This window comes from Acanthochromis polyacanthus, chromosome 9, assembly GCF_021347895.1.
Source record: "Acanthochromis polyacanthus isolate Apoly-LR-REF ecotype Palm Island chromosome 9, KAUST_Apoly_ChrSc, whole genome shotgun sequence".
NCBI classification, from domain to species: domain Eukaryota; kingdom Metazoa; phylum Chordata; class Actinopteri; family Pomacentridae; genus Acanthochromis; species Acanthochromis polyacanthus.
This window is the reverse complement of record NC_067121.1, coordinates 41,693,418-41,718,256: the sequence shown is the minus strand read 5'-3', so window position 1 is coordinate 41,718,256 and position 24,839 is coordinate 41,693,418. Positions and strand designations below refer to the sequence as shown.

Genomic DNA, 24,839 nt, shown 5'->3' with positions numbered 1-24,839 from the left:
GCTGCCTCTCACGGGTCAGGGTGAGAATGCAGAAATCAGACTATTCCTACGTCCAAAGATGTAATCCTGTGGAGTTAACAAAATGAAGGACTGCGTTCACCGTCCAAAACACTGTATTACTGTAAGTTCCGCCTTCTTCATATTTTTTTACTATCTCATTTAACTTTTTTTGCAAGTAGAATAAATCTGAATTTATCAGCAGTAAAGAAAAAGATATAAGGACACATTTGAAACAATGGCTATCGAGGCAACTCTAAAGAGATGCATAAAAAATAACTACATTATTATTATTATTATTATTATTACTATTATTATGCTGCATTTTAACTTCCAGTGTCTTGACTTTCACTTAGGTCTTGAAAAAACTAACCCCAATTATTTCACCGTAAGTCATTTCATGAAAAGCTGCTCATTGGGTCTTTGGATTCGTTGGGCTATTCAGATTTATAATATTGCAGATTTTTAACCTGAATGGATTACATTTAGTCAGATTTATTTACATAATCAGTATTATTTTGGGGCTGCGTAGTGACGTAGTGGTTAGCACTATCGCCTTGCAGCAAGAAGATCCCTGGCTCGAGTCCCGGCCTGAGCCCGGGATCTTTCTGCATGGAGTTTGCATGTTCTCCCTGTGCATGCGTGGGTTTTCTCCGGGTACTCCGGCTTCCTCCCACGGTCCAAAAATATCCATCCATTCTCTATACACCGCTTTATCCTCACTAGGGTCGCGGGGGGTGCTGGAGCCTATCCCAGCTGACTCGGGCGAAGGCAGGGGTTAGGGACTGTGGGAGGAAGCCGGAGTACCTGGAGAAAACCCACACATGCACAGGGAGAACATGCAAACTCCATGTAGAAAGATCCCAGGACGTGAACCGGGGATCTTCTTGCTGCAAGGTGAAAGTGCTAACCACTATGTCACTGTGCAGCCCTGGTCCAAAAATATGCTGAGGTTAACTGATTACTCTAAATTGCCCGTAGGTGTGAATGTGAGTGTGATTGTGTGTCTGTATATGTAGCCCTGCGACAGACTGGCGACCTGTCCAGGGTGTCCCCTGCCTTCGCCCGAGTCAGCTGGGATAGACTCCAGCACCCCTGCGACATATGGATAAAGCGGTGTATAGAGAATGGATGGATGGAGTATTATTGTAGGTTCTCAACTGTAATTTTAATAATAATTGTGTGTCTGGAGGGCGTTTTTGCTCAACATACTAACTATATGTATCTTGAAAACTATATACTGAGATCCTATCAACAAATGACACAGATGATCTATGTGATAAATGATGAAATAGCACAAAATCCTCGTCAAAACAGCAGAAGCTGAAACACAGCTCAATACAGATTTTTTTAAAATATTTTTCCTGTGCTTATCTGTGTGTATTAGTTCATATCAGCACAGCTTGTACAAATGTGCCGCTTCAAACATGATAATGTTGGTGAGGTCTTTTAGTCTGACTCAGAAATGTGTTTCATTGGTCCGTAATAAACAAAATGCACATTTCCTTCAGCAATACATTTAAAGCATTTAATGAAGCAGTTGATGAGCCCACAGAGATTAGAAGTGGTTTCTCATTTTAACCACAATGTGAGCAAAGATCTTTCAAGGCTGTAGCTTTCACAGCTTTGGATTTTGGTCAGTATTTGTGTGCAGGTTGGATTTTAAGTCACACATGAAATCAGAGATGTTGGCTTCTGTTGTCATGTATTCCCAATGTTAATCTTCAAATCAGTGGTCAGATTTTTAGGTGTGATTATGAATCAATGTGACAAACATTATGAGCAATCATACTAAATATTAAATAATACAAACACCTGCTTTATTTCAAAATGATTTGATCTCTGATCATGTTTCATAATGAGTGCAGCATCAGTGTCATTTCTGAATCTTCCATCAGCCTGAATGGAAGCAGAGCACAGCCAGAGGAGGAGCTACACAACTGAATATGAAAGGCTTCATGTTGGAGCTGAAGAGCTGCTGTGTTCTCTCTGTTGTTCATTCAGTACAAATGAAAATAATGTTACTGCTTCTCATCTGGATGATGATCGTCTCCTTTCAAACTGGTAAGTCATAAGATGGAGCGAGATGTAAAATGAGGAGACACAAATGGAAATATATAGATGTTGTTTGAATAGATTCATTTTTATACAATTAAATGTCTTGGTGAAATCTATGTTTGTTGTTTTCAGGATCCTCTGAGGATGTTCTAACTCCATTTAAAGATGTATTGATGGCTTTGGAAGGAGAATCTGTGACTCTCTCCTGTAATTATTCAGGCTCGGTTGACTACCTCTACTGGTACCAACAGAAGTCCAGTTCATCTCCACATCTTCTCATCACAGCATATTCAGAGAAAACAGAAAAGTTGTCTGTCAGACATGACAGACAATCAAAAGAGCTTCATCTGAACATCTCCTCTGCTGCAGTGACAGACTCTGCTATATACTACTGTGCTATGGAGCCCACAGTGACAGGAAACTGCTAAACTCTGTACAAAACACATGGACAAGCTGCTGGAAGCCTTTTCACCACTCTTGAACTAGACCTTTTAGCTCCACTAGAGGGCCACATTAAGAAAGAGGTGCCACATGACTCCTACACTCCTTCAACCTTTGTGTCAATAAAAAGTGATGCTGTGAAGAGAGCAAATCACAGACTGAAGGTTAAACTTCAGCTAGTTTCTACTGCTGCTTTAATCCTTGTTATACGCATGGAACATTGGCTGTGGATTATTCTTGCTGCTCTTCTCTTTGGTGAGTTAGAAAGATCAAGAAAACCTATTTACAGCTGTTAATTGTTGACCTTCAATCAGTCATCTTTATTGATTTATGTCTTCATCTGCCTCTTCTGTTCTTCTCCAGAGTGTAAAGGAGAAGACAAAGTGATGCAGCCATCAGGAGATGTCATTGCTGCTGAAGGAGACACAGTTACACTGGATTGTACTTTTGAGACCAGTAGAGCAAGTCCCACTTTGTTCTGGTACAAACAAGAGGTAAACAATTACCCAAAGTACATGATGAAAACTTACTCGACATCAGTGGAAAAAGCTCCAGAGATCCAGAAAGACAGATTTGATGCTAAAATTGACAATAAATCAGTCCCTCTGAAGATCCAGAAGCTTCAACTGTCTGACTCTGCTGTGTACTACTGTGCTCTGAGGCCCACAGTGACAGGAAACAGTAAAACTCTGTACAAAAACCTTTGGAGCAAAGACAACAGAAAACTCCACAACATCCACTCGAGGGAGACACACTCTGTTAAAGCTCTGATTTGTGAGTTACTGAAATGATGACAAAGACAACAGAGAAATGAAGCAGTGAAGATCGGACACACTTTTTTTAATTTGCAGTTCAGCATCTGTGAGTGAGTGGAACAAAAATTTACACATTTCAACTGCTATGTTTCCTTAGTAGGAATCCTCCCAAGACACATCTGCAAACATCTGCACTATCAATGGATGGCGACTGACATCAAAGAACGCTGCACAGGAGACTCTGTAATGAGCCGATTCACCAACAACTGTCTTTAAAACACTTCATGACTCGTCTGATGACAACACTGGAAACAGGACTCAATCTTTCAGTGTTAAACTGTACTCAAGACACAAGTCTGAACTAATCACATATTAAACTGGGATGTCTTTGTATTCCTCCATGTTCCTCTATTTACCCAATAACACCATCACACTCCGTCCTCCTACTGAGAATCTGTTCAGAGGAACACAAGTCAGAATGGTGTCCTGTTTCAATGACTGTATGAACATGTGTACTTTGTGTTCATAGTAATCTTTGGCACTTTGGTGAATAACTGCTGGATGCTGCTGTGTTTGTGCAGAACACCAATTTTCGCAAAGAGCAATATTGTAGATGTTAATCTGGATCTGGACTGAGCTCTGACACTCATTTCTCAACCCGAAAGGTTGGATCGTAACGGGGGAACTTACTTTTTTCACAGGAGTGATATAGGTTTTCAATAAATCTTAAAGAAATCACCATTTAAAAAATGCGTTATATGGGTTATCTTAATTATTCAAGACATGTAAATGTTAGTTTGATGATCTGGAACATGTAAGAAACATGCAAAAATAGAAGATTTCTGTAGGGTGGGAAATATTTGTGTATGAAATTGTATATTAGATTGTAGTAATAAAATAGAGTCCTAAAATAAAACCAGACACAGAGAATGGTTAACGAATAATGCATTCAAAGTAAAGTGCTTTAAGTCAAAGTAATCATTTTCTCTGCTAATCTTTATTAAAAAATACATCATCAAAAAAAGATGACACTTCCTGTCCTTAGATTCTGTCCAAGAACTTCAACTTACTCTGATCAATCCAGTGTTGTCAAGTATCACAGGTCTCTTTGGTCTAACTGACACAAGCAGTGATTAAAGAGGCTGATACCTGATATTATAATTGATGACATCAAAAGATATTTCCAGATCACATCAGCCAAAAATCAACATCATGTGTACGGTAACACTAACAGAACATTAGTGCTGTGTAATCTTACATTTTATTACATTTAAACAGGTTGATATTAGTCTCCAGTGCAATCATTCAATAAACAGGAACAAACAGAACAAGAAACATCTCAGAAATAGGACATTATACTTGTCAGACTGGATTATTGCTCATCTGTTAGGTACATTCTAAGATGGTATCTGAATGAAGCCTTACTGTCAGATGGGGAGGGGGCAGCTATTCCAAAGTTTGATGGCATGATAGATAACTGCCTTTTTCAAAGCATCAGATTTTGGGCATGGTAATGTAATATGAGCATCTTCTGCTAATCTAGTGGAATGACTGAATCTGACTACATCTGATAATTTGATTGTGTAAAAACTCAGGTTTGGTGGAATAAAGAGTGTTGCTAAAGAATATGACTGTACTTAAAGAAACCCTTTTCCCTACTTTTTGACCATGAGAGTTTACAATGCATACTTTCTGTGTTGACTCTGATGGGGAAATGTAAAACAAGTCTGGCGGCTCTATTCTGGGCAATTTGTAGTTTGTTCAGCAGACCTTTTGATGCAGAGGACCACAGGGGTGAGCAATAGTCCAGGTGACTTAGAATTAAGGATTTAACTACCTGACCCAAAATGTGTTCAGTAACATAAGGAAGGCATTTTCTCACCATAGAGATGCCATTACCCATTTTCTTAAATATTGTGTCAATGTGTTCTGACCATTTCAACTGGCTACCTATTATAACGCCTAATAATTAAACCTTATCAACCTGTTCAAAGGGCTGCACAGTGACGTAGTGGTTAGCACTTTCACCTTCCAGCAAGAAGATCCCCGGTTCAAATCCCGGCCTGGGCCTGGGAGCTTTCTGCATGGAGTTTGCATGTTCTCCCTGTGCATGTGTGGGTTTTCTCCAGGTACTCCGGCTTCCTCCCACAGTCCAAAAATATGCTGAGGTTAATTGATGACTCTAAATTGCCCGTAGGTGTGAATGTGAGTGTGATTGTTTGTCTGTATATGTAGCCCTGTGACAGACTGGTGACCTGTCCAGGGTGTCCCCTGCCTTCACCAGAGTCAGCTGGGATAGACTCCAGCAGCCCCTGCGACCCTAGTGAGGATAAAGCGGTGTATAGAGAATGGATGGAACCTGTTCAAAGGTTTGATCAGTTTCACTGGTGACTGAGAAACAGCAGACTCTGAAACATTTCTTCTCCCTACAGGTCAGAATTCCTTGTGTGTTGAAAACTATTTCATTATTTTCAGCTTTACATAAAATATGACTCATTTTCCAAATTATCTCAGACATGTGGAGTCCAACATAAAAAGATTAAATAAAGAATAGGTTCAAAATAATGAAAATAAAAATAAAGAAAAACAGGTTCTTGTCTCTCATCTGTGTTTTTTTGCACCCTGCTGGTAGTGGAGCACCAGGGAGAGTTTCCAGTGACCAGCTGATTATAGACCTCACCATCAGAACCATAAATATCAAACATCAACCTTTAAACTGTAATAACTCTCAGATTAGAGCTTAGTTCTCAAATGTTTCAGGAATACAGCCTCTCATCTGCATGGATTTTAAAGTGGACATCTAAGAATATGACTTCACATCTGTGTTTCCACGTGTTACAAACATTACAACTTCTCACCTGTGTGGACTGTTTTATGACTTCTAAATGCTGAAAGGTCACTAAATCTTTACCCCCCTGTTACAAAGGTTGGGTTTCTCATCTGTGTGGACTCTCATGTGGCTCAAGAGGGACCTTTTATAACGGAAGCTTTTCCCACAGGTGTTACAACAATACGGCTTCTCACCTGTGTGGATTCTCATGTGGACTTTCAAATTACCATTTTGAATGAAATTTTGGCCACAAATTTTACAAGAAAGTGACCTCTCACCCGTGTGGACCTTCATGTGGTCTTTAAAATGAGTAGAGCGAACGAAACGTTTCTCACAGATTTTACAAGCATACAGCTTCTGCCCCGTGTGGCCCTTCATGTGGACTCTGAAATTACTACGCTGAGTGAAACTTTTGTCACAGATTTTACAATAATGCAGATTCTGATCTTTGTGAATTGCTCTGTGCATTTGGAACGCCACAAGATCAGAAAACCTTTTTCCACAGACTTGACAAAGGTACAGCTTCTCACCTGTGTGAGTTCTCATGTGATTAGTCACATGTTGACTTCGAGTGAAACTTTTCCCACACGTTTCACAAGTAAATGGCTTCTCACCTGTGTGGATTTTGTAATGTCTCTTGAAATTGAACTTACATTTAAAGGCTTTTCCACAGACATCACACATTTCAGTCTTTTTCCTTGTGTCAGCATCGCAGTGAATCTGTGATATAGAAGAGCTTTCAACATTATTACTGTGACTGTTGTTTCTGTCATGTGTCTTCATCACCAAATTGTTTGTTGAGCCAGAGTTTGGACGCTTGCTTCCTTCCTGGTCTGAGCTCTCAGCTAAACAAGATCTATGACTGAGGAGTTGTCCACTAATTGGTTCTGGTTCACTGCAATCACTTTCTTCATGAGCAGAAATCCCCATAAAGGCATCAAGCTGCTCTCTCTCCTGACTGCAGTAGAGTTCCTTCTGTTCCTCTTTAATCTGTGGAAGGATGTCCTGGTCTCGGCTGATACAGAGTTTCTCCTGTGCTTCTTTAATCTGCGGACGGTCTGGATCCTTCTGATCCAAACAGAAGCTCCTCTCCCGTTTACAGTACGAGTGGTCAGTGAAAACCTGCTCCTCATAAATATGTTGCTGTTGAAGGTCTGCAGGGAAAAACAAACACAAGAAAAAAATCAGTCACACCTATGTTGAGCATAAACATACAAGTTTGAATTATTGGCAAAGTGTCAAAATAGTAAATGATCTGCATGAACCAGAGTCAGAGTGACTTCTGAGTTGATACTGTTCTTTACAAAGCTCACTATACAAACCATTCAGACAGCAGCTTCCTAGTTTTAGACCGTGCTGATAATTACACTTGTCAGGTGTGACAGAAAACAGCTGATTGCACTCAGTGATGATTATATGAAAGGCATAACAACCATTACTCTGTAACACTGCTGTAAAATCAGAGAGGACTCAATGTTTCTGTAGTTCCAACTACTCCAACAGAATGAGATGTTTTCTCTATTCAAAAGCATCAGCTGATCACGTCAGTTTCAGCAGACAGAATATCAGAATTAAAATGTTATTCAGATCATACAACCCTGTTAACAAAAAAAAAATCAAGACACTGAAAAACAAACAGAAACGAAATGTGAATATTGGTAAATTATTTCAATCATGTTTTTGCATAAAATACGAAATAAACAACATATTAAATTTGGAAACCAAGAAAATTAGATTTTTGAGAAAGACGTCCTTATTTTAAAATCGATGCCAGCAAGATGTTTAAGAAAACACATATCTGTGAACTGTGTGGAGGACATGGGTGGGGTAAAAATAGCAACAATCATTAGCCTACTGGAAATGCACTGAAAGATGTCAGACAAGTGTCAATCTGTCTAAAACCAAAGATGGACTGACAGACACAAATTTGAAAGTTGTCTAGAATATCTGTTTTGGCCAGTTCTGATCAGAGTATGAACAGCTCAGCTATTGGTAACATTACAGGTGCATCTGCTAACAAGCACAGGAGGACAGACTTTAAGCCACATTTGATTTTAAAAGTACTGGAGGATAGATAAATACTATGAATGAAAAAAGCCAACAAGAAAAAAAAAAGACTCTTCCAAAGTACACCTGTTCCCACATATCAGTGAACCTAAAAGAAACATGACTGCTTTGTAAGAATTCAAGCCGGTTTCCCCTGAGACTATGCACACTGTGGGTTTAATATCACATGTTTAGGAAAGGGATGCACTCATGCCATTTATGACAGTCTTCAAAATAACTGTCATATAAGGCTGATAAGGATCCTACATGAATCACATTAATTAGTTACTTCCATCACAGCAACACAGTTTTACATACCTATTCTGTGTAACTTTATTTGGAGATTCTTGGTGATATTAAATGGTCTGCGGTGACAATCAGTCGCTTCTTCATAAGGGCCAATTGTGTCTTCAGAGATACTGAATTTTTCTCTTGCCAATTCTTCACATTTAGACTTGTACTGAACTAGCATAAAGCTATCTGCTTTTTGACTCGTATCTGCTGCTGCCGTCTGTCCAGACTGCTGTCTGTCCAGACTGTTGCAGAGTTCCTCATGTTCCTCTTTGAGCTCTGGAGGCTCTAGGTCTTCTTGATCCAGATTAGTGCAGATTTCCATGTGTTCCTCTTTCATCTGTGGAGGCTCTGGATCCTCCTGGTCCACACTGGAGTTCCTCTCCTGGTTACAGACATTCTGCTCAGCAGGAACCTCCTCCTCCGTACAGATCTGTTGCAGCGGGAGTTCTGGATGGACAAAGGGACACAAGAAAAATGTTACTAATGTGATGCTACTTAAATACGCACTTCCATCTGTTGATGCTCTTCATCTTATCCAGATTCTGTTTTGTGGTAGCAACTCTCTAAGCAGGGCATTCCACACATCCACCCAGAAGTCTGACTTTTACACTGTGATGACGGCATGATTTAGTTAAATCATGAGGGCTGAACAATGAACCAATTTTGATAGGAAATTACAAAATGAAAAAATGCACTTAGCAAATCACAAAGGTTACAATTCAGGACATGTGAGGTAAAGTTACTAAGTAAGATGGATACTGTTGTTCAGTTTTATTGTGAAGGGGCTGATGTTTTAAGAGGCTGTCTATGCTCACTGATTGCTTTATAATATGTGGTTCAACAAACCAAAGCAGTCTCATCATATTTATTAATTATTTGCAGCACATCTGACCCCAGTTTAGACTTTGAGTTCACAGTTTTACAGATTCATGTGTCCTCTTAGTGTGACAGTCACACATTGGATGGTGGTTTCTGTGGTAATGTTACATTAGATGCTGTAAATCTATTACACAGTAAATAATGAATATTGATTTGAAACGTGACTTTTAAAAAACATTATAAGTCAAACCAAAATATTGATCAGAATATTTGCAATTTGATTCACCCTCCAAATTGTTTAGCATTTGTTAGCTCAGATTCTTTATTTTTCACAGTAATCACTACTTCAGTTTTTTTGTGTTTAATACAAAGTGTGTGTTTAATGTTTCTGTTTTTAAAAACAGATTAATTCATGTTGTTTCTGTCAGAACAACAATTGCAGCTGTAATTTCTGTTTGAAGCTAAAAATAAATGTAACTCTAAGCTCTGATTACGATCATACAGTCTGATTCATTTATTAGTTCATCACAGATCTACATACCTGTTGTGTGCAACGTTATTTGTAATTTCCAGTTGTTATCCTCTTCGTTACAGATCTCTACCTGTGGGAGGACTGGGTGGACAAAGGGACACAAGAAAAATGTTACTAATGTGATGCTAGTTAAACACGCTCTACCATCTATTTATTAACTTCAATTTATCATCATGATTCTTATTTATCAGTTAATTCATTTAGACCATCACAGTTCTACAAACCTGCTGTGTGTTGTGTTATCTGTGGTTTCCAGATGTTATCCAGCAGTCTGCGCTGACGATCGATCTCCTCCTCGTACTGGACGATGGTTTTCTCAAACTCTCTGAATATTTCTTCAGCAGCAGCAGTTAGTCGCTCGTTGATCAACTCTCTCAGATTCTGGACTGAACTCATCGTTACTTCATCTGAACAAATATTCATCTGAGACACTACAAAAAGACCGTCTTCCAGCTCAGCCCACACATCGGGAGAACTCACGCTGCTGGAGCATTTTATTTGTGTATTTCCGCCTGGTGTCACGCAGTGAAGCTCCGTCAGAAACAGCGAGGGTAACTTTTGTTCCGCCTTGTTCCTCTATCTCTCTCAACATTCAGATTTAGATGAAAGAGATGTGATGTGATGTGATGTGAAGTATTTCCAACCACTGGTGCTAAAATGGAGGTCAGCTGGTTAGCAACCACGACTGATTTCAATTCAGTTTGATTCAATTCAATATCTTAACTGTCGTTGCAACCTGTGCAATGAAATGAAGTGGCAATCTTAAGAGAAGCAGTGCAAGTTAAAAAATAAAAAAAAAAGTTCATAATCATCACATAATATAAAATATACACTAAAAACACACATTTCAGACAGACTCAACCAGACATCTACATTCAACAGATATTGTACAATCCCAAATAGTACAGTTGTATTTGCATATGCAAATACAATGCATGGAAAACATCCACAACAGTTTGTTGCAGATGTTGAAGGACCCCAGTCTCCTTAGGAAGTACAGACCACTCTGTACTTTCCTGTAGATGCTGTCAGTGTTGTCTGACCAGTCCAGTTTATCATCCAGCTGCAGTTCCAGGTTCTTGTAGGTCCTGACCACCTCCACGTTCGTACCTCCTATGGAAATGGCCTGGAGATGGGGTCTGTTCCTCCTGAAATCCACCACCATCTCCTTGGTCTTGGAGGTGTTCAGCTGCAGGTAGTTTGAGCTGCACCGTCCCACAAAGTCCTCCACTAGACTCCTGTACCAACCCTCCTGCCCACCCTCCACACATAAAACAATCACAGTATCGCATGAGTTCTTCTGCATGTGGCAGAGCTCAGATCATACTGGTAGTCAGATGTTTAGAGAGAGAACAGTATAGGGGAGAGAACATTGCTCTGTGGCGCCCCCTGCTGCTGACCAGAGTGTCCGAAGTGCAACCACCCAGTCTGACGAACTGCAGTCTGTCAGTGAGGTTGTCCTCAATCCAGGAAACCAGGTGTGGATCCACACATCCATGCTGCACATCTTCTCTTTCAGAAGGATGGGCTGGATGTTATGAAAGGTGCTGCTGAAGTCGAAAAACATCATCCTCACAGCACCACTCCCTCTGTCCAGGTGAGAGTGAGCCTTGTGCAGCAGATATAAGATGACATCCTTCACCCCCACCTTTTCCTGGTAGGCAAACTGGAGTGGGTCCTGGGCATGTTGGACCTGTGGCCTGAGGTGGTGAAGCAGGAGCTGCTCCAGGATCTTGATGTTGTGTGACGTCAGGGCCACCGGTCTGAAGTCCTCTGTTTGGCTCGGGTGTGGTTTCTTGGGGACTGGAACTCGACAGGATGTCTTCCACAGGGAGGACACCTTCATCTGACGTAGGCTCATGTTGTCGATGTGCTGGAGAGGTTACCCCAGCTCGTCCATGACCTCCCACTGACTGTTGAGGATGAGTATCAAGGGGGTTGAGGTGGGAGGAGTGCAGTTAGGAGAGACATTAGCATCACAGTGAAACCTATTAAAGAACTAGTTAAACTGGTTTGCTCTGTCTGCGTCCTCCTCTGCTGTGGTGTGGGTAATCATTGCTTGCCAACAATGAAGAAATTATCCATCTTTTAACTCCTGTCATCAAAGAATCACAAGAACAACCTCCTCAAAGTGGTTGACGATGCTGCTACCAGTCTGTAACCAGCAGGAAGAGGAACAGAGAGAAGAAACTACAGATCAAAGAGGAGACAGACAGATTCAGGGAGGAGCTGAGCTGTTACTGAACTACAGAAGAGACACAAACTTCCACATTGGAACCATCAGCTGTGAAGAACTCACTGCAGATAACATCATCTAGTTTCTGCTGCTGATTTGTTGAACACATGGAACACTGGCTGTGGATTATTCTTGCTGCTCTTCTCTTTGGTAAGTTAGAAAAAGCAACAAACAGTTTTAACAGCTGCTGATTGTTCTCATGTAATAAATCATTTTTATGGATTCATGTATTTGTCTGCATGTTCTGTTCTTCTCTAGAGTGCAAAGGAGAAGAAAAAGTAACACAGACATCAGGAGATGTCATTGCTGCTGAAGGAGACACAGTTACACTGGATTGTACTTTTGAGACCAGTAGAACAATTCCAACTTTGTTCTGGTACAAACAAGAAGTGAACGATTACCCAAAGTACATGCTAAAAACTTACTCAACATCAGTGGAAAAAGCTCAAGAGATCCAGCAAGACAGATTTGATGCTGAACTCAAGAAGACATCAGTTCCTCTGAAGATCCAGAAGCTTCATCTGTCTGACTCTGCTGTGTACTACTGTGCTCTGGAGCCCACAGTGACAGGAAACAGCAAAACTCTGTACAAAAACCTTTGGAGCAAAGACAACAGAAAACTCCACAACATCCACTAGAGGGAGACACACTCTGTTACAGTTCTATGCCATGTTTTCATGTTTGTTCAGACCGGATTATGATGTACAACAATTTGAATCACTCATAGCGTACAATAAGGTTACCATAGTAACAATCAACATCTCAAACTCCAAATCCTACACTTAGATATGTTGATATAAATATTTAACAAATGAGTCCATTTTATGTACAGATTATTTAGGTGTCATCATGAAACGTGTTATCATGGAAGCATACACGTTTAAACTGAAAGAGTGTCTCATATGTAGAACGAGGAGACAAATGACTGTTGCTGTTTATGTACATTTTAAATCTGAATGATTCAACCTGCTGAATCTGCAGGACATTCTGGTGATGTGAATAAATTCAATGAGAACAAATCAACCACAGTCACTGAATGATGCTGCTTATCAGAGTGATGTGACATCATGTAAAGTTCAATGATACTAAAGATGGATTCAGTTTTCTCTGAAAGGGTTTGATTCTTCAAGGCCAAAGGCAGGATTTGATATTAACATCCACTGACATTGAGCTCAGAAAAAACTTCAGTTTTTTTCACAGCAACTTCTTACACTCCAGTGATATGAGGGGAGGAACATGTTGAGGGCCCAGATAGCAAACTATGGGTGAATCAATGTTGAATCTATGTTGAGACCTAACGTAGAAATTATACAGAAAGCGCAAGGTTGATAAAATGTTGAGTCAACGTTTGCTTACATAGATTACATGTTTGCAAACATAGATTCAACATTAATTAAACATTGACCTGTCAAACATTTTAATTAAACCAAAATACAATGTAGATTCAATGGCATCTTTTAAACACAAACTTCAATGTTGACAAAATGTTGTTGAATCAATGTTGATCCAACCATCAGTCTTCAACCGTAACCACAATTCAACCTTCTTAACCCCAATTCAACATTGATTTAACATCTTTTGCTGTCTGTGTAAAGTGTGATTTATGGTTGAAAAGCAAACGTTGACTCAACATTTTATCAACCTTGCGCTTTCTGTATAATTTCGACGTTAGGTCTCAACATAGATTCAACATTGATTCACCCATAGTTTGCTATCTGGGGGAGGAGCAACTCTGTCAAAGAGCAGAACAGAAAAGGACTCCCACTGTCACATACATTCAGTCTGTAAACCAAACATAACAGATAGTGTGTGGAAGATGCTGTCACTGCATTACTGTGTCATGTTTCCTTTGTTTGTGATCACACTGAAAGGTAGGTTAAAGCAGGAAGAAGAAATGTCTTTAAATGATCTGTTTGCTGAAAGTCAACTGAAAAAGTGCTCAAACATCAATATGGTATTTATCATTTCTCTCTTCTTTAGGTGTCAACTGTCAACAACTGACTGCAGTGAAGAATGAAGAATCCAGTTTAGAAGGCAGCACTGTGACTCTGACCTACACATACTCCAAAGCTGCTACTTATAATGATAATTTCTTCTGGTATCAACAACATCCAGGAAAACCTCCACAGTTCCTCATCTATCATTTGGGAACACAAAATGAAACAAAAGCTGGACTGTCTGTTTCTGTGAGTTCTGATGAAAAGCAAATCAGTATGAAGATCTCCTCTGCTGCAGTGACAGACTCTGCTGTGTACTACTGTGCTGTGAGGCCCACAGTGACAGGAAACAGTAAAACTCTGTACAAAAACCTTTGGAGCAAAGACAACAGAAAACTCCACGACATCCACTAGAGGGAGACACACTCTGTTAAAGCTCTGATTTGTGACTTGTTGGACTGATGACAAAGAGAACAGGGAAATGAAGCAGTAAAGATCAGAGACAGAGCTGCTGCAGAAACAAAACAATTTGACTGGCTGAGCTGGAAAAAAAAATGATGTCAAGAGGTAATGGCCCCGCCCACTGAACTTCAGCTCATCCACTCACATTATTTCTTCCTCATTGTGCTGCAGTGGAAGAACATTGTTCATCTGATGTGTGTCTGACTTTAATAACTCCAAAGACATGTTGCTTTACCTCTTTTTGTTTTCATCTCACTTCATAGGTGAGTTTATGAACACATGAATTTCTCTTTAACCTGCTGTGTTCATGTTCACAGTTGAAATCACTCAATATTCTGTCTTTGTCATCAAGTTGTGTACAATCTCGTTGTGATCTGAGCTCCAGTTGAGCTGTTTGTGTCCACAGAGTAACACTGTACAGGTGACATTTTCCACTGTCTTCTCCTCTCAGCCTCATGGACAATGTGAGTCTGATGGCTTCATTTTCTCTACTTTTTCCAGGACTAAAAGCTGAAGACACAATCTCTCCTGAAGAAGAAGAAGTCAGTGGAACAGAAGGAGAATCTGTCACACTCACATGTAACTATCAGACAGAGTATGATGGAGTTACACTTTACTGGTACAAACATCATTCTGACCTTCAGCCTCCTCAGTTTATTCTCTGGAAAAACGGACAGGGATACACAGGTGAACATATTCCTGATCATCGATATGGATCCCAAACAACAGATACATCAACTACATTGACCATCAATCAGCTAACCCTGGCAGACACAGCTCTCTACTACTGTGCTCTAGAGACACAGTGATACAAAGTGTAGCAGAGGCTGTACAAAAACCTGAACACAGATATGAGACTCCTCTTCAAAGAGGAGGGAAGTGGTATTGAGAGCAGAGCTTCATATCAGATGGATTGTGCTAATTCCTGTTTTCTCACAGTCACTGTGGTTACAGCTGCTGATGAAACACTGTGGGAGGATTGACAGGAGCAGAAGATCCAACAGCAACCACAAACACACAATGGAAGCTTAAAATAAAACAAAGAAACTGAAACACAGACACTGACTTTATCATCTTTATAAACCATTTTGATGAATCAATTTACATGAGCTTCTCTCTAATCAGGTCAAGTATTTTCTGAAATCATTTCAAATTTGTGAAAACTACCAGTCAGGTTAATGGACCAATAAATGAGAAGCAGAGCACAGCCAGAGGAGGAGCTACACAACTGAAAATGAAAGGTTTCATGTTGGAGCTGAAGAGCTGCTGTGTTCTCTCTGTTGTTCATTCAGTACAAGTGAAAATAATGTTTCTGCTTCTCATCTGGATGATGATCGTCTCCTTTCAAACTGGTAAGTCATCAAAAGATGGACTGAGATGTAAAATGCGGAGACACACATGGAAAACATTCGGATGTTGTTTGAGTTAATTTGCTTTTTGTGTGATTAAACTCAGTTTAAAGAATTAAAATTAAAATGTCATGTTGAAATCTATGATTGTTGTTTTCAGGATCCACTGAGGATGTTCTGACTCCATTTAAAGATGTTTTGATGGCTTTGGAAGGAGACTCTGTGACTCTCTCCTGCAACTATTCAGGTTCTGTCAGAAACCTCTACTGGTACCAACAGCAGTCCAGTTCATCTCCACAGTTCCTGATCCAAGAATATTCAGAGACAACAGGAAGGTTGTCTTTGAGGCATGACAAGCAGTCAAATAAGTTTCATCTGCAGATCTCCTCTGCTGCAGTGACAGACTCTGCTGTGTACTACTGTGCTCTGAGGCCCACAGTGACAGGAAACAGTAAAACTCTGTACAAAAACCTTTGGAGCAAAGACAACAGAAAACTCCACAACATCCACGAGAGGGAGACACACTCTGTTACACTTCAATGCAATGCTGTCATGTTTTTGTCAAGTCTTGAATCTTTGTATTCCTCGGCAGGATTAGGACTTAAAACTTTCCAAATGAAACCACTCAAAACCTACAATAAGCTGACCTTAATGTCAAATTCCCACATCCTATAGTGAAATATTTAACAGATGTTGAGAGGTTTGTGATCACTCTGCTGAGTGAAGGAGTTCAGACTACTGATGTATCTGGAAACATCTCACAAGTCCAAACTGCAGCAATACATTTTTCTTGATTTGCAGTTCAGCATCTGTGAGTGTCTGGAACAAAAACGTATAAGTTGGAACAAACTCTGATGTTTCTTTAGTAGGAATCCTCCCAAGACACATCTGCAAACATCTGCACTATCAATGGTTGGCGACTGACATCAAGGAATGCTGCACAGGAGACTCTGTAATGAGCCGATTCACCAACAACTGTTTATAAAACGCTTCATGTCTCCTCTGATGACACAACACTGTAAACAGCACTCAACCTTTCAAACCTTTCATTGGTAAACTGCACTCAAGGCACAAGTCTGAACTAATCACTGATCAAACTGGAGTCTCTTTGTTTTCCTACATGTTCCTCTATTTACCCAATAACACCATCACACTCTAGCCTCCTACTGAGAATCTGTTAAGAGGAACACAAATCAGAATGGTGTTCTGTTTCAATGACTGTATGAACATGTGCACTTTGTGTTCATAGTAATCTTTGACATTTTAATGCAGTAATTGTTTGATGCTGCTGTGTAGAACAACAATTTTCTCAAAGAACAATCATGTAGATGTTCATCTGGATCTGGACTGAACTCCGACACTGGCTGGTTTCTCTGAGACAAAAAAAAAAATCTCATCAACTGAATTCAGCTTTTACAGGAAAGAAAACATTATTTGTGTTTTTCTCTGGCTCCACCCACCAAGGTCCAGCTCAACCAATGAGATTATTTCTGTGTGCAGAACTTCAACACAGTGATCTTGAAGTGGAGAAGAACTGTGAGACAAAGAGACTGCTTAGTTTTTTCTTTGTGTTGCAGTGAACAACACTGTTCATCTGCTGTCCGACTGCAACAACAGAAAACATGTTTATTTACTTGCTGTTCATTTTCTTTAACTTCATAGGTGAGTGTTGGAGCAGACAGAAAGATCTCTGAATGACTGTGTTTTCTCTGATTTTGTGGATTTTGTTATTTTTTGAAATGAATCTCATTCTGATCACATGTGAAACACAAACTGAAGAACCTCTGTTTAGTCTCTGGATGTTTAAATCTCCTGCAGACAAACTGACATAAATGATTGATTTTGCAGTGATGGGCTCCATGAACACCATAAAGCAGGAAAGTACTGAACAAGTTGTTGCAGAAGGAAGAAACATCAAGTTGACCTGTGAATATGATGGTACTATCTACAATATCCAGTGGTACCGACAGTACCAGAGATCCAGACCAGAGTTCCTGCTCTCCATCACAGAGGGAGGATCCATTCATCCAACTCTTTCAGACTTCTCAGCTCACATTGACAAAGCACAAAAACATGTAGATCTGGAGATCATCTCTGCTGCACTGACAGACTCTGCTGTGTACTACTGTGCTCTGATGCCCACAGTGACAGGAAACAGCAAAACTCTGTACAAAAACCTTTGGAGCAAAGACAACAGAAAACTCAGTATCCACTAGAGGGAGACACACTCTGTTACTCTCCTATAAAATGATTCTTTACCTTCAGCTCCATCTTTATCTTCTCTGTGAGCCCCAGTCAGACATGGAGGGGGTCTCTGTGAATTTCCTCTTCTGAGGTTTCAGTCATTGCTCTCAGATTTTAACACAGAGACAGTTTTGTGTTTCTTGATGCTGCTGGACTGTAAAACTCACTGAGACACTGGATGTTGTATTGGACTGCACAAATAAAGCAGAGTCTTAAAATCAAACCAGACAGTTAGAATAAAGGAAGAACAACAAATTCAATGTGGGGTGGCTTTAATCAAAGAAACCCTGTTTTCTGCTGGTCTTTATGTAAAATACATCATTAAGAATGATCAATAATTAGCAGTACACTTATCAACATGCTGCTGCCTCCACTGTGCAGCTCCTTTGTAACACCAAATGTAGTCCTTTGTGTTCTCCAAGAATTTCAAATAACATAAAATCGACCATAAAGGATTGCTTAAATGCCTTTGTTTCTTAATGTTTTAGCAGTTTAACAGAAATGTTTAAATGTTGTCTTTCATTTGAAAGCTACAACTGAAGATTCTGAACTCTATAAGTCATGGTCTCTGCAAATAATTTCATCAGTTTGACTGACGATGGAGAAACTGAGCAGATTCTTAAACATGTTTTCTTCCTACAGGTCACAATCTCTTGTGTATTGACATGTATTTGATTATTTCCAGCATTTGAGGGAAATATTACTCCTTTTCTAAATTGTCTCAGGCATGTGGAGCGCACTGTAAATAAAAAATGCATAAACACCACCGAATGAGACACCATATCATGACACCTCATCTCAAAATGAGGTACCCCAGATAGCAAACTATGGGTGAATCAATGTTGAATCTATGTTGAGACCTAACGTCGAAATTATACAGAAAGCGCAAGGTTGATAAAATGTTAAATCAACATTTGCTTACATAGATTACATGTTTGCAAACATAGATTCAACATTAATTAAACATTGACCTGTCAAACATTTTAATTAAACCAAAATACAATGTAGATTCAATGGCATCTTTTAAACACAAACTTCAATGTTGACAAAATGTTGTTGAATCAATGTTGATCCAACCATCAGTCTTCAACCGTAACCACAATTCAACCTTCTTAACCCTAATTCAACATTGATTTAACATCTTTTGCTGTCTGTGTAAAGTGTGATTTATGGTTGAAAAGCAAACGTTGACTCAACATTTTATCAACCTTGCGCTTTCTGTATAATTTCGACGTTAGGTCTCAACATAGATTCAGCATTGATTCACCCATAGTTTGCTATCTGGGTATGGTTTTCAAACTGATGACCAAAATAAGTAAAATGATGATTCTGTGAAGTGAGTTAAAAGCACAACAGCATGAAATCCATCAGAATAACAGAAGTTCATGTGTTTGTGTAGATGTGAAATCTATTCAGGCTTGGTTCTGCTGGTGAGAACATCCAGTGATATGAGAGGAGGAACATGTTGAAGGAGGAGCAACTCTGTCAAAAAGCAGAACAAAAAAGGACTCCCACTGTCACATACATTCAGTCTGTAAACCAAACATAACAGATAGTGTGTGGAAGATGCTGTCACTGCATTACTGTGTCACGTTTCCTTTGTTTGTGATCACACTGAAAGGTAGGTTAAAGCAGGAAGAAGAAATGTCTTTAAATTATCTGTTTGCTGTAAGTAATTAAAATATGTGGTCAGATTTTAATATGGTCCTTAACATCATTCATCTCTTCCTTTAGGTGTCAACTGTCAACAACTGACTGCAGTGAAGAATGAAGAGTCCAGTTTAGAAGGCAGCACTGTGACTCTGACCTACACATACTCCAAAGGCATAAGTGCTGGTGATAATTTCTTCTGGTATCGACAACATCCAAAAAAACCTCCAGAGTTCCTCATGCACATCTCAAGCTTGAACATTTCAAGAGCAGCAGAGACTCTGAAATCAGCAACAAGGTTCTCCACGAAACTGTCAGGTGAAAAACATCTGGAATTGAAGATCTCCTCTGCTGCAGTGACAGACTCTGCTGTGTACTACTGTGCTGTGACAACACGGTCTCACGGGGATTCGTGAAACTGTTACGTAAATTTTTTGTTTCTTTTTCGTGCGCACCAACACGATTTCGTCATGTTTTTCGTGCCGCTCACCACGAAATGTTTTTCGTGTTGCTCACAACGAAACCCGCTGTGGTAATCACAGCTGAAAGTGGTTTATACCAGCGGATTCATGACGATCTAAGCTGTCCATCGGCGTATACTGCTTGTGTGATCGCGTTTGCGGCCGCCGGCCGCCGGACATTCTTGAAATTCCTATGCAAATTGGGGAAAAAAAAAAAAAAAAAAAAAAAAAAAAAAAAAAAGGTAAGTGTACCACCGGGTTATGGTTATGGTTAGGGTTATGGTTAGGGACGATGTCATGCAAAATATAGCGTTGGATTCGCCATGGTTTTACATTAAAAATATAATACACACATTCGTTTGAAATACGTTCTGGGTGGCACGAAAAGTCCGCCGTTTAAAATACATTGGTGCGCATTTCGTGGTGAGCGGCACGAAAAACATGACGAAATCGTGTTGGTGCGCACGAAACCGAAACTAAAACTTACGTGACAGTTTCACGAATCCTCGTGAGATCGGGCTGGCTGTGAAGCCCACAGTGACAGGAAACAGTAAAACTCTGTACAAAAACCTTTGGAGCAAAGACAACAGAAAACTCCACAACATCCACTAGAGGGAGACACACTGTGTTAAACAGAAAGAAATCATTTTGTTTGCTTTGCAGGTGCAGACTGTATTTGTATCATTAAGTGCTCACTATTTTGTTTTTTGCATGTGTTCCTATAGAGATGACATTTTTTCTGTTACAAATAAACACACTAAATATGTCCAGAGTGAATTAAATACTTAGGCGTTTTTCTCCCTAGAAACACTAAACAGAGTTATTGTTGAATTTTCTGAACATGATAGAAAAACTTCAGTTGAATATTGATTCATGGAGACTGTTACCAATATCTATGATTGGTCATGTCAATGCAGTCAAAATGGTGGCACTCCCAAGACTTCTTTGCCTCTTTCAAAACCTACTCATATTTATACCATTTGCCCTTTTCAAATGACTAAACTCTGTTGTTCTTCCCTTCATATTGGACTTCAAGGTGCATCATATTTCTAAAAAACACAAAACCAAACCCAAGTTGGGAGGAGGCCTCTCCCTGCCTAACTTCCAGCATTATTACTGGGCCACAAGCTGTAGGGCACTGATGTACTGGCAACACCCCCGACCCCCAGATAAAGTCTCCACTACAATGCAATTGAACAAGATTTCCATAAAAGCTCTCTTCCTGCACTTCTCTCCTCTCTCACCAAAACTCCATCTTCTGTTACAGATAATAATTTTACAGTTGCAAGTTCTTTAAAAATCTGGTATTAAATTAAAAAAAACCCCATTTAATTTAACTTAAACCTCTGCTTTTACTTCTCTCTGCAATCATCATGCCTTTCCTCCTTCACTCACAGAGGGAACATTTACATATTGGAGACACAAAGGTATTAGCAGTATTAGAAAACTTTATATCAACATCACTTTTGCCACCATCACACAGCTGAAGGAAAAAATACACACTCCCAGCTTCTCATTTTTCTGCTACCTTCAGATTAGAGACTACACTCGAGCCCACATATCAAATTTTTAATCCTCCCCCTACCCGACTGAGTTGTATACACTTATGAACCAGGCTCCTGACTCACAAAGACTTATCTCTCGATTTGTTGATTTTTCATTTTTACAACACATAACCCCATTTCTACAAAATATTCAAAAGAAGCCTGGGAAAAAGATTCATGTCTGACAATTAGCGATGAAAGCTGGGAAACCTGCCCAAAAGCCATCCACACCTGCTTTATAACTCCAGACACCAGCTTCTCTAATTTCAGGTGGTCCACAGACGACACTACTTCTGCATCAAACTATACTCTTTCTCTGTTTCTCCGATGTGACCTAAATGTAAATCAGCAGAGGGCATCCTGGGCCACCTTTTCTGGTCCTGCCCCAAGCTAAGCAAATTCTGGTGTGATATATTTACTTGATTCTCCGATATATGTTCATGCAATATCTCACCAGACCCATACTGTGCCATTCTAGACATTAAACATAAAATCAAAACTCTTACACCCTCTTACACAATAAACAATCCAATATGGTGCTGTCGTTGCAAAAAGGAACATTTATGTCCCTTCATTTAAGACTTGGTTATCAGAGATCATCAGCTTGTTAAGTATGGAAAAGATCACATATACTGGTTCTCTCAAGTCAGCAGTCTTTGATATAATGTAATCAGAACATTTGTAAATAAAATATAGAAAATAAATAAATATGTCCAGAGTGTGACGACTTAAAGGGGAACGTCGGTTTTTTTTCAACCTGGGGTCTGTTTTCATATGTCTTTTCATACATGTGAGTGATGGAGAAAAGAATTTTCAAAATATCTCCAGTATTTAGCCAGGCAGGCAGCTTAGCAGCTCAGCTAGCGAAAAGTATGGGGCAACTTGGCCCCCCGCGTCAAAGTCCGCCCTAACGTGCTTTTTTTCCCACACTGACCGGCTCAGATAGTCTCAAGGAGTGTCCCACAACATACTAGAGATGAGAAGTGAATGAAAACCTCCACATTACTTGGCGATCGCTATTTGTTGTGGTCTGTATCCAAATCTCAGGAGGCTAGAAAGCAAATCTCATTCCGAAATCGATACGGGGGCTTTCCGCGGCCTGGGGGGTTTCCGCTCAGTAGGTCGTACGGACAACACCGAGTTCTTTACGCCGATAATGGCCAGCGAGGTGATGGAAAACTTGGCTAGGATGAAAAATGGTTCGGCACCAGGCCCAGATGGGATCAGCAAGGAAGCGCTGCTGTGTGAACAACTTGCACGGCTGTACACGACATGGTTAGTACACGGGGTCATTCCCAGAGCTTTCAAGGATTGTCGAACACGATTGTTGCCTAAGTACGAGGGGATGGTAGAGGACAGCGCCAGGATGGACGATGTCCATAGCTGGAGGCCGGTCACTATCAGCTCCCTCGTGCTTTGTTTGTTTGCCAGGGTGATAAGGATGAGGCTAGGCCGAGCCTGTCCCTTGAATCCCAGGCAAAGGGGCTTCCTCCAAGACTCGGCTGGATGCGCGGATAACTTGGTGATACTTGATGGACTCATCAGACGCTCGAGGAAGGAGGGGCTGCCACTCACGGTAGTGTTGGTCGATTTCGCGAAGGCTTTTGACTCCATCTCCCATGAGCACATCCTGTCTGCTCTGGAACAGAGAAATGTGGATGGCCATGTAATCAAGTTGATTTGAGACTTGAACGTGGACTGCGTGACAAGGGTCGGTAGTGATGGAATGACAACACTACCTATCGACATGAAGGTTGGAATTAAGCAAGGCGACCCAATGTCCCCACTGCTCTTCAACTTGGCTATGGATCCCCTTATCCGAGCCTTGACCGATGAAGGCAACGGAGTGTGCTGGGATGGCAGCGCTATTTCCACTCTGGCGTTTACAGATGATATCGTACTGGTGGGTGGGTCGGTGAGGGGGATGAGGAGGAACCTGGGGATTCTGGAGGACTTCTGCCAGGCGACTGGGCTGAAGGTGCAACCCAGTAAGTGCCATGCGTTCTACTTGGAGGACGGGTCAGTTAACGGCTGTGAACCCTGGAGGATTGCGGGATCCGCCATCCACATGGTGGGTGCGGGGGAATCAGTCCATTATTTGGGAGTCCAGGTAGGACCTACCACGACATAGTCAAGCCAGCTCTGGTCCCAAAACTCCAGGGATGGATTTCGCGGATTTTGAAGGCTCCTCTTAAACCTACATAGTGTGTAGGTTTTAAACTCATTTGCTGTACCGAGGCTCTTCTACCAGGCGGATCTCTGTGACATACCAGTCACACAATTGGAAGTGCTGGATGGACTGTGCAGAAAGGCTATGAAGACATGGCTGCATCTGCATGCTTCGGTGTGCAATGGGTTGTTGTATTCGTGGCGATCCGATGGAGGGTTGGGTCTGCTTATACTAGTATGCACGGTACTGAAGGCACAGACACGTCATCAGCACAGGCTGTCCCACTCTTCGGATGTGTGGACAAGACGGATGGCTGCGAGATGCCTCGATGGTCAGTGGAAGAGAAAGCTGCAACTGGTAGGCGTGGGTCCCGAGGAGGTGCGTTGTCTGGGATGCACTGAGACTGATCCCGCTGCCGAGTGTTCCCTGGTCTATCCAGACTGGAGGAGGGAGGAAAACCGGGCGTGGGCTGATCTTGCGGTAAAGGGTGTGGGCGCGGATTTGTTTAGAGGCAACAAGGTCAGCAATTGCTGGCTGTCGGAACCGGAGAGGGTGGGCTTCCGACAGCGGCATTTCATTGCGGCGTTGGTGGTGAGAACGGGGACGTATCCCACTCGGGAGTTTCTTTACAGGGGGCGGAGTAAGGAAAGGCCGTGCTGTAGGAGATGCCAGGCTAGGTTGGAGTCCTGTTCACACATCCGTGGGCAGTGCCCTGCGGTCCAGGGCAGTCGTATTAGACGACACCACAAGGTGTGTGACCACTTGGCCGTTGAAGCTGAACGAGCGGGCTGGAAGGCTGTCAGGGAAATGTATATTGACACACCCGATGGTGGAGTCAGGCATCCGGACCTGATATGCACAAAGGGTGATCGCTGTTTAGTTGTAGACGTTACCATTAGATATGAGGTAGGGCCAGACACCCTACAGCAAGCCGTGGATGAGAAGGTTGCAGCCTATCAACCTCTGGCTGAGACAGTAAAGGACCTCTTGGGCGTTAGGGACGTTAAAGTGATG

General features: G+C 41.0%; 1 protein-coding gene and 1 long non-coding RNA gene across 2 annotated transcripts; one reads left to right on the top strand and one right to left on the bottom strand.

Moving 5' to 3' along the window:
* On the top strand, positions 1 to 2,299 carry LOC127535459 (uncharacterized). Its single transcript, XR_007944322.1, has 3 exons — positions 1 to 121; positions 1,896 to 2,061; positions 2,188 to 2,299. It is a non-coding gene; the product is annotated as an uncharacterized LOC127535459 (long non-coding RNA).
* A 1,930-nt stretch (positions 2,300 to 4,229) lies between these two features.
* LOC110972637 (zinc finger protein 679-like) lies at positions 4,230 to 10,419 on the bottom strand. Its single transcript, XM_051953538.1, has 4 exons — positions 9,997 to 10,419; positions 9,782 to 9,853; positions 8,446 to 8,868; positions 4,230 to 7,235 (listed from the first exon to the last, which is right to left on the bottom strand). Exons 1-4 carry the CDS (start codon positions 10,193 to 10,195, stop codon positions 6,151 to 6,153), a joined length of 1,779 nt encoding a protein of 592 aa, XP_051809498.1. The 5' UTR covers positions 10,196 to 10,419; the 3' UTR covers positions 4,230 to 6,150.
* Positions 10,420 to 24,839: the final 14,420 nt, after the last annotated feature.

Excerpts from the sequence above, each read along its gene's own strand:
- LOC110972637 (XM_051953538.1), bottom strand. The coding sequence starts at position 10,195 with ATGAATATTTGTTCAGATGAAGTAACGATGAGTTCAGTCCAGAATCTG. Across the intron at positions 9,854-9,996 it reads GATAACACAACACACAGCAG|TCCTCCCACAGGTAGAGATC; the intron begins GTTTGTAGAACT and ends TTGTCCACCCAG. Across the intron at positions 7,236-8,445 it reads AATAAAGTTACACAGAATAG|ACCTTCAACAGCAACATATT; the intron begins GTATGTAAAACT and ends TTTTCCCTGCAG.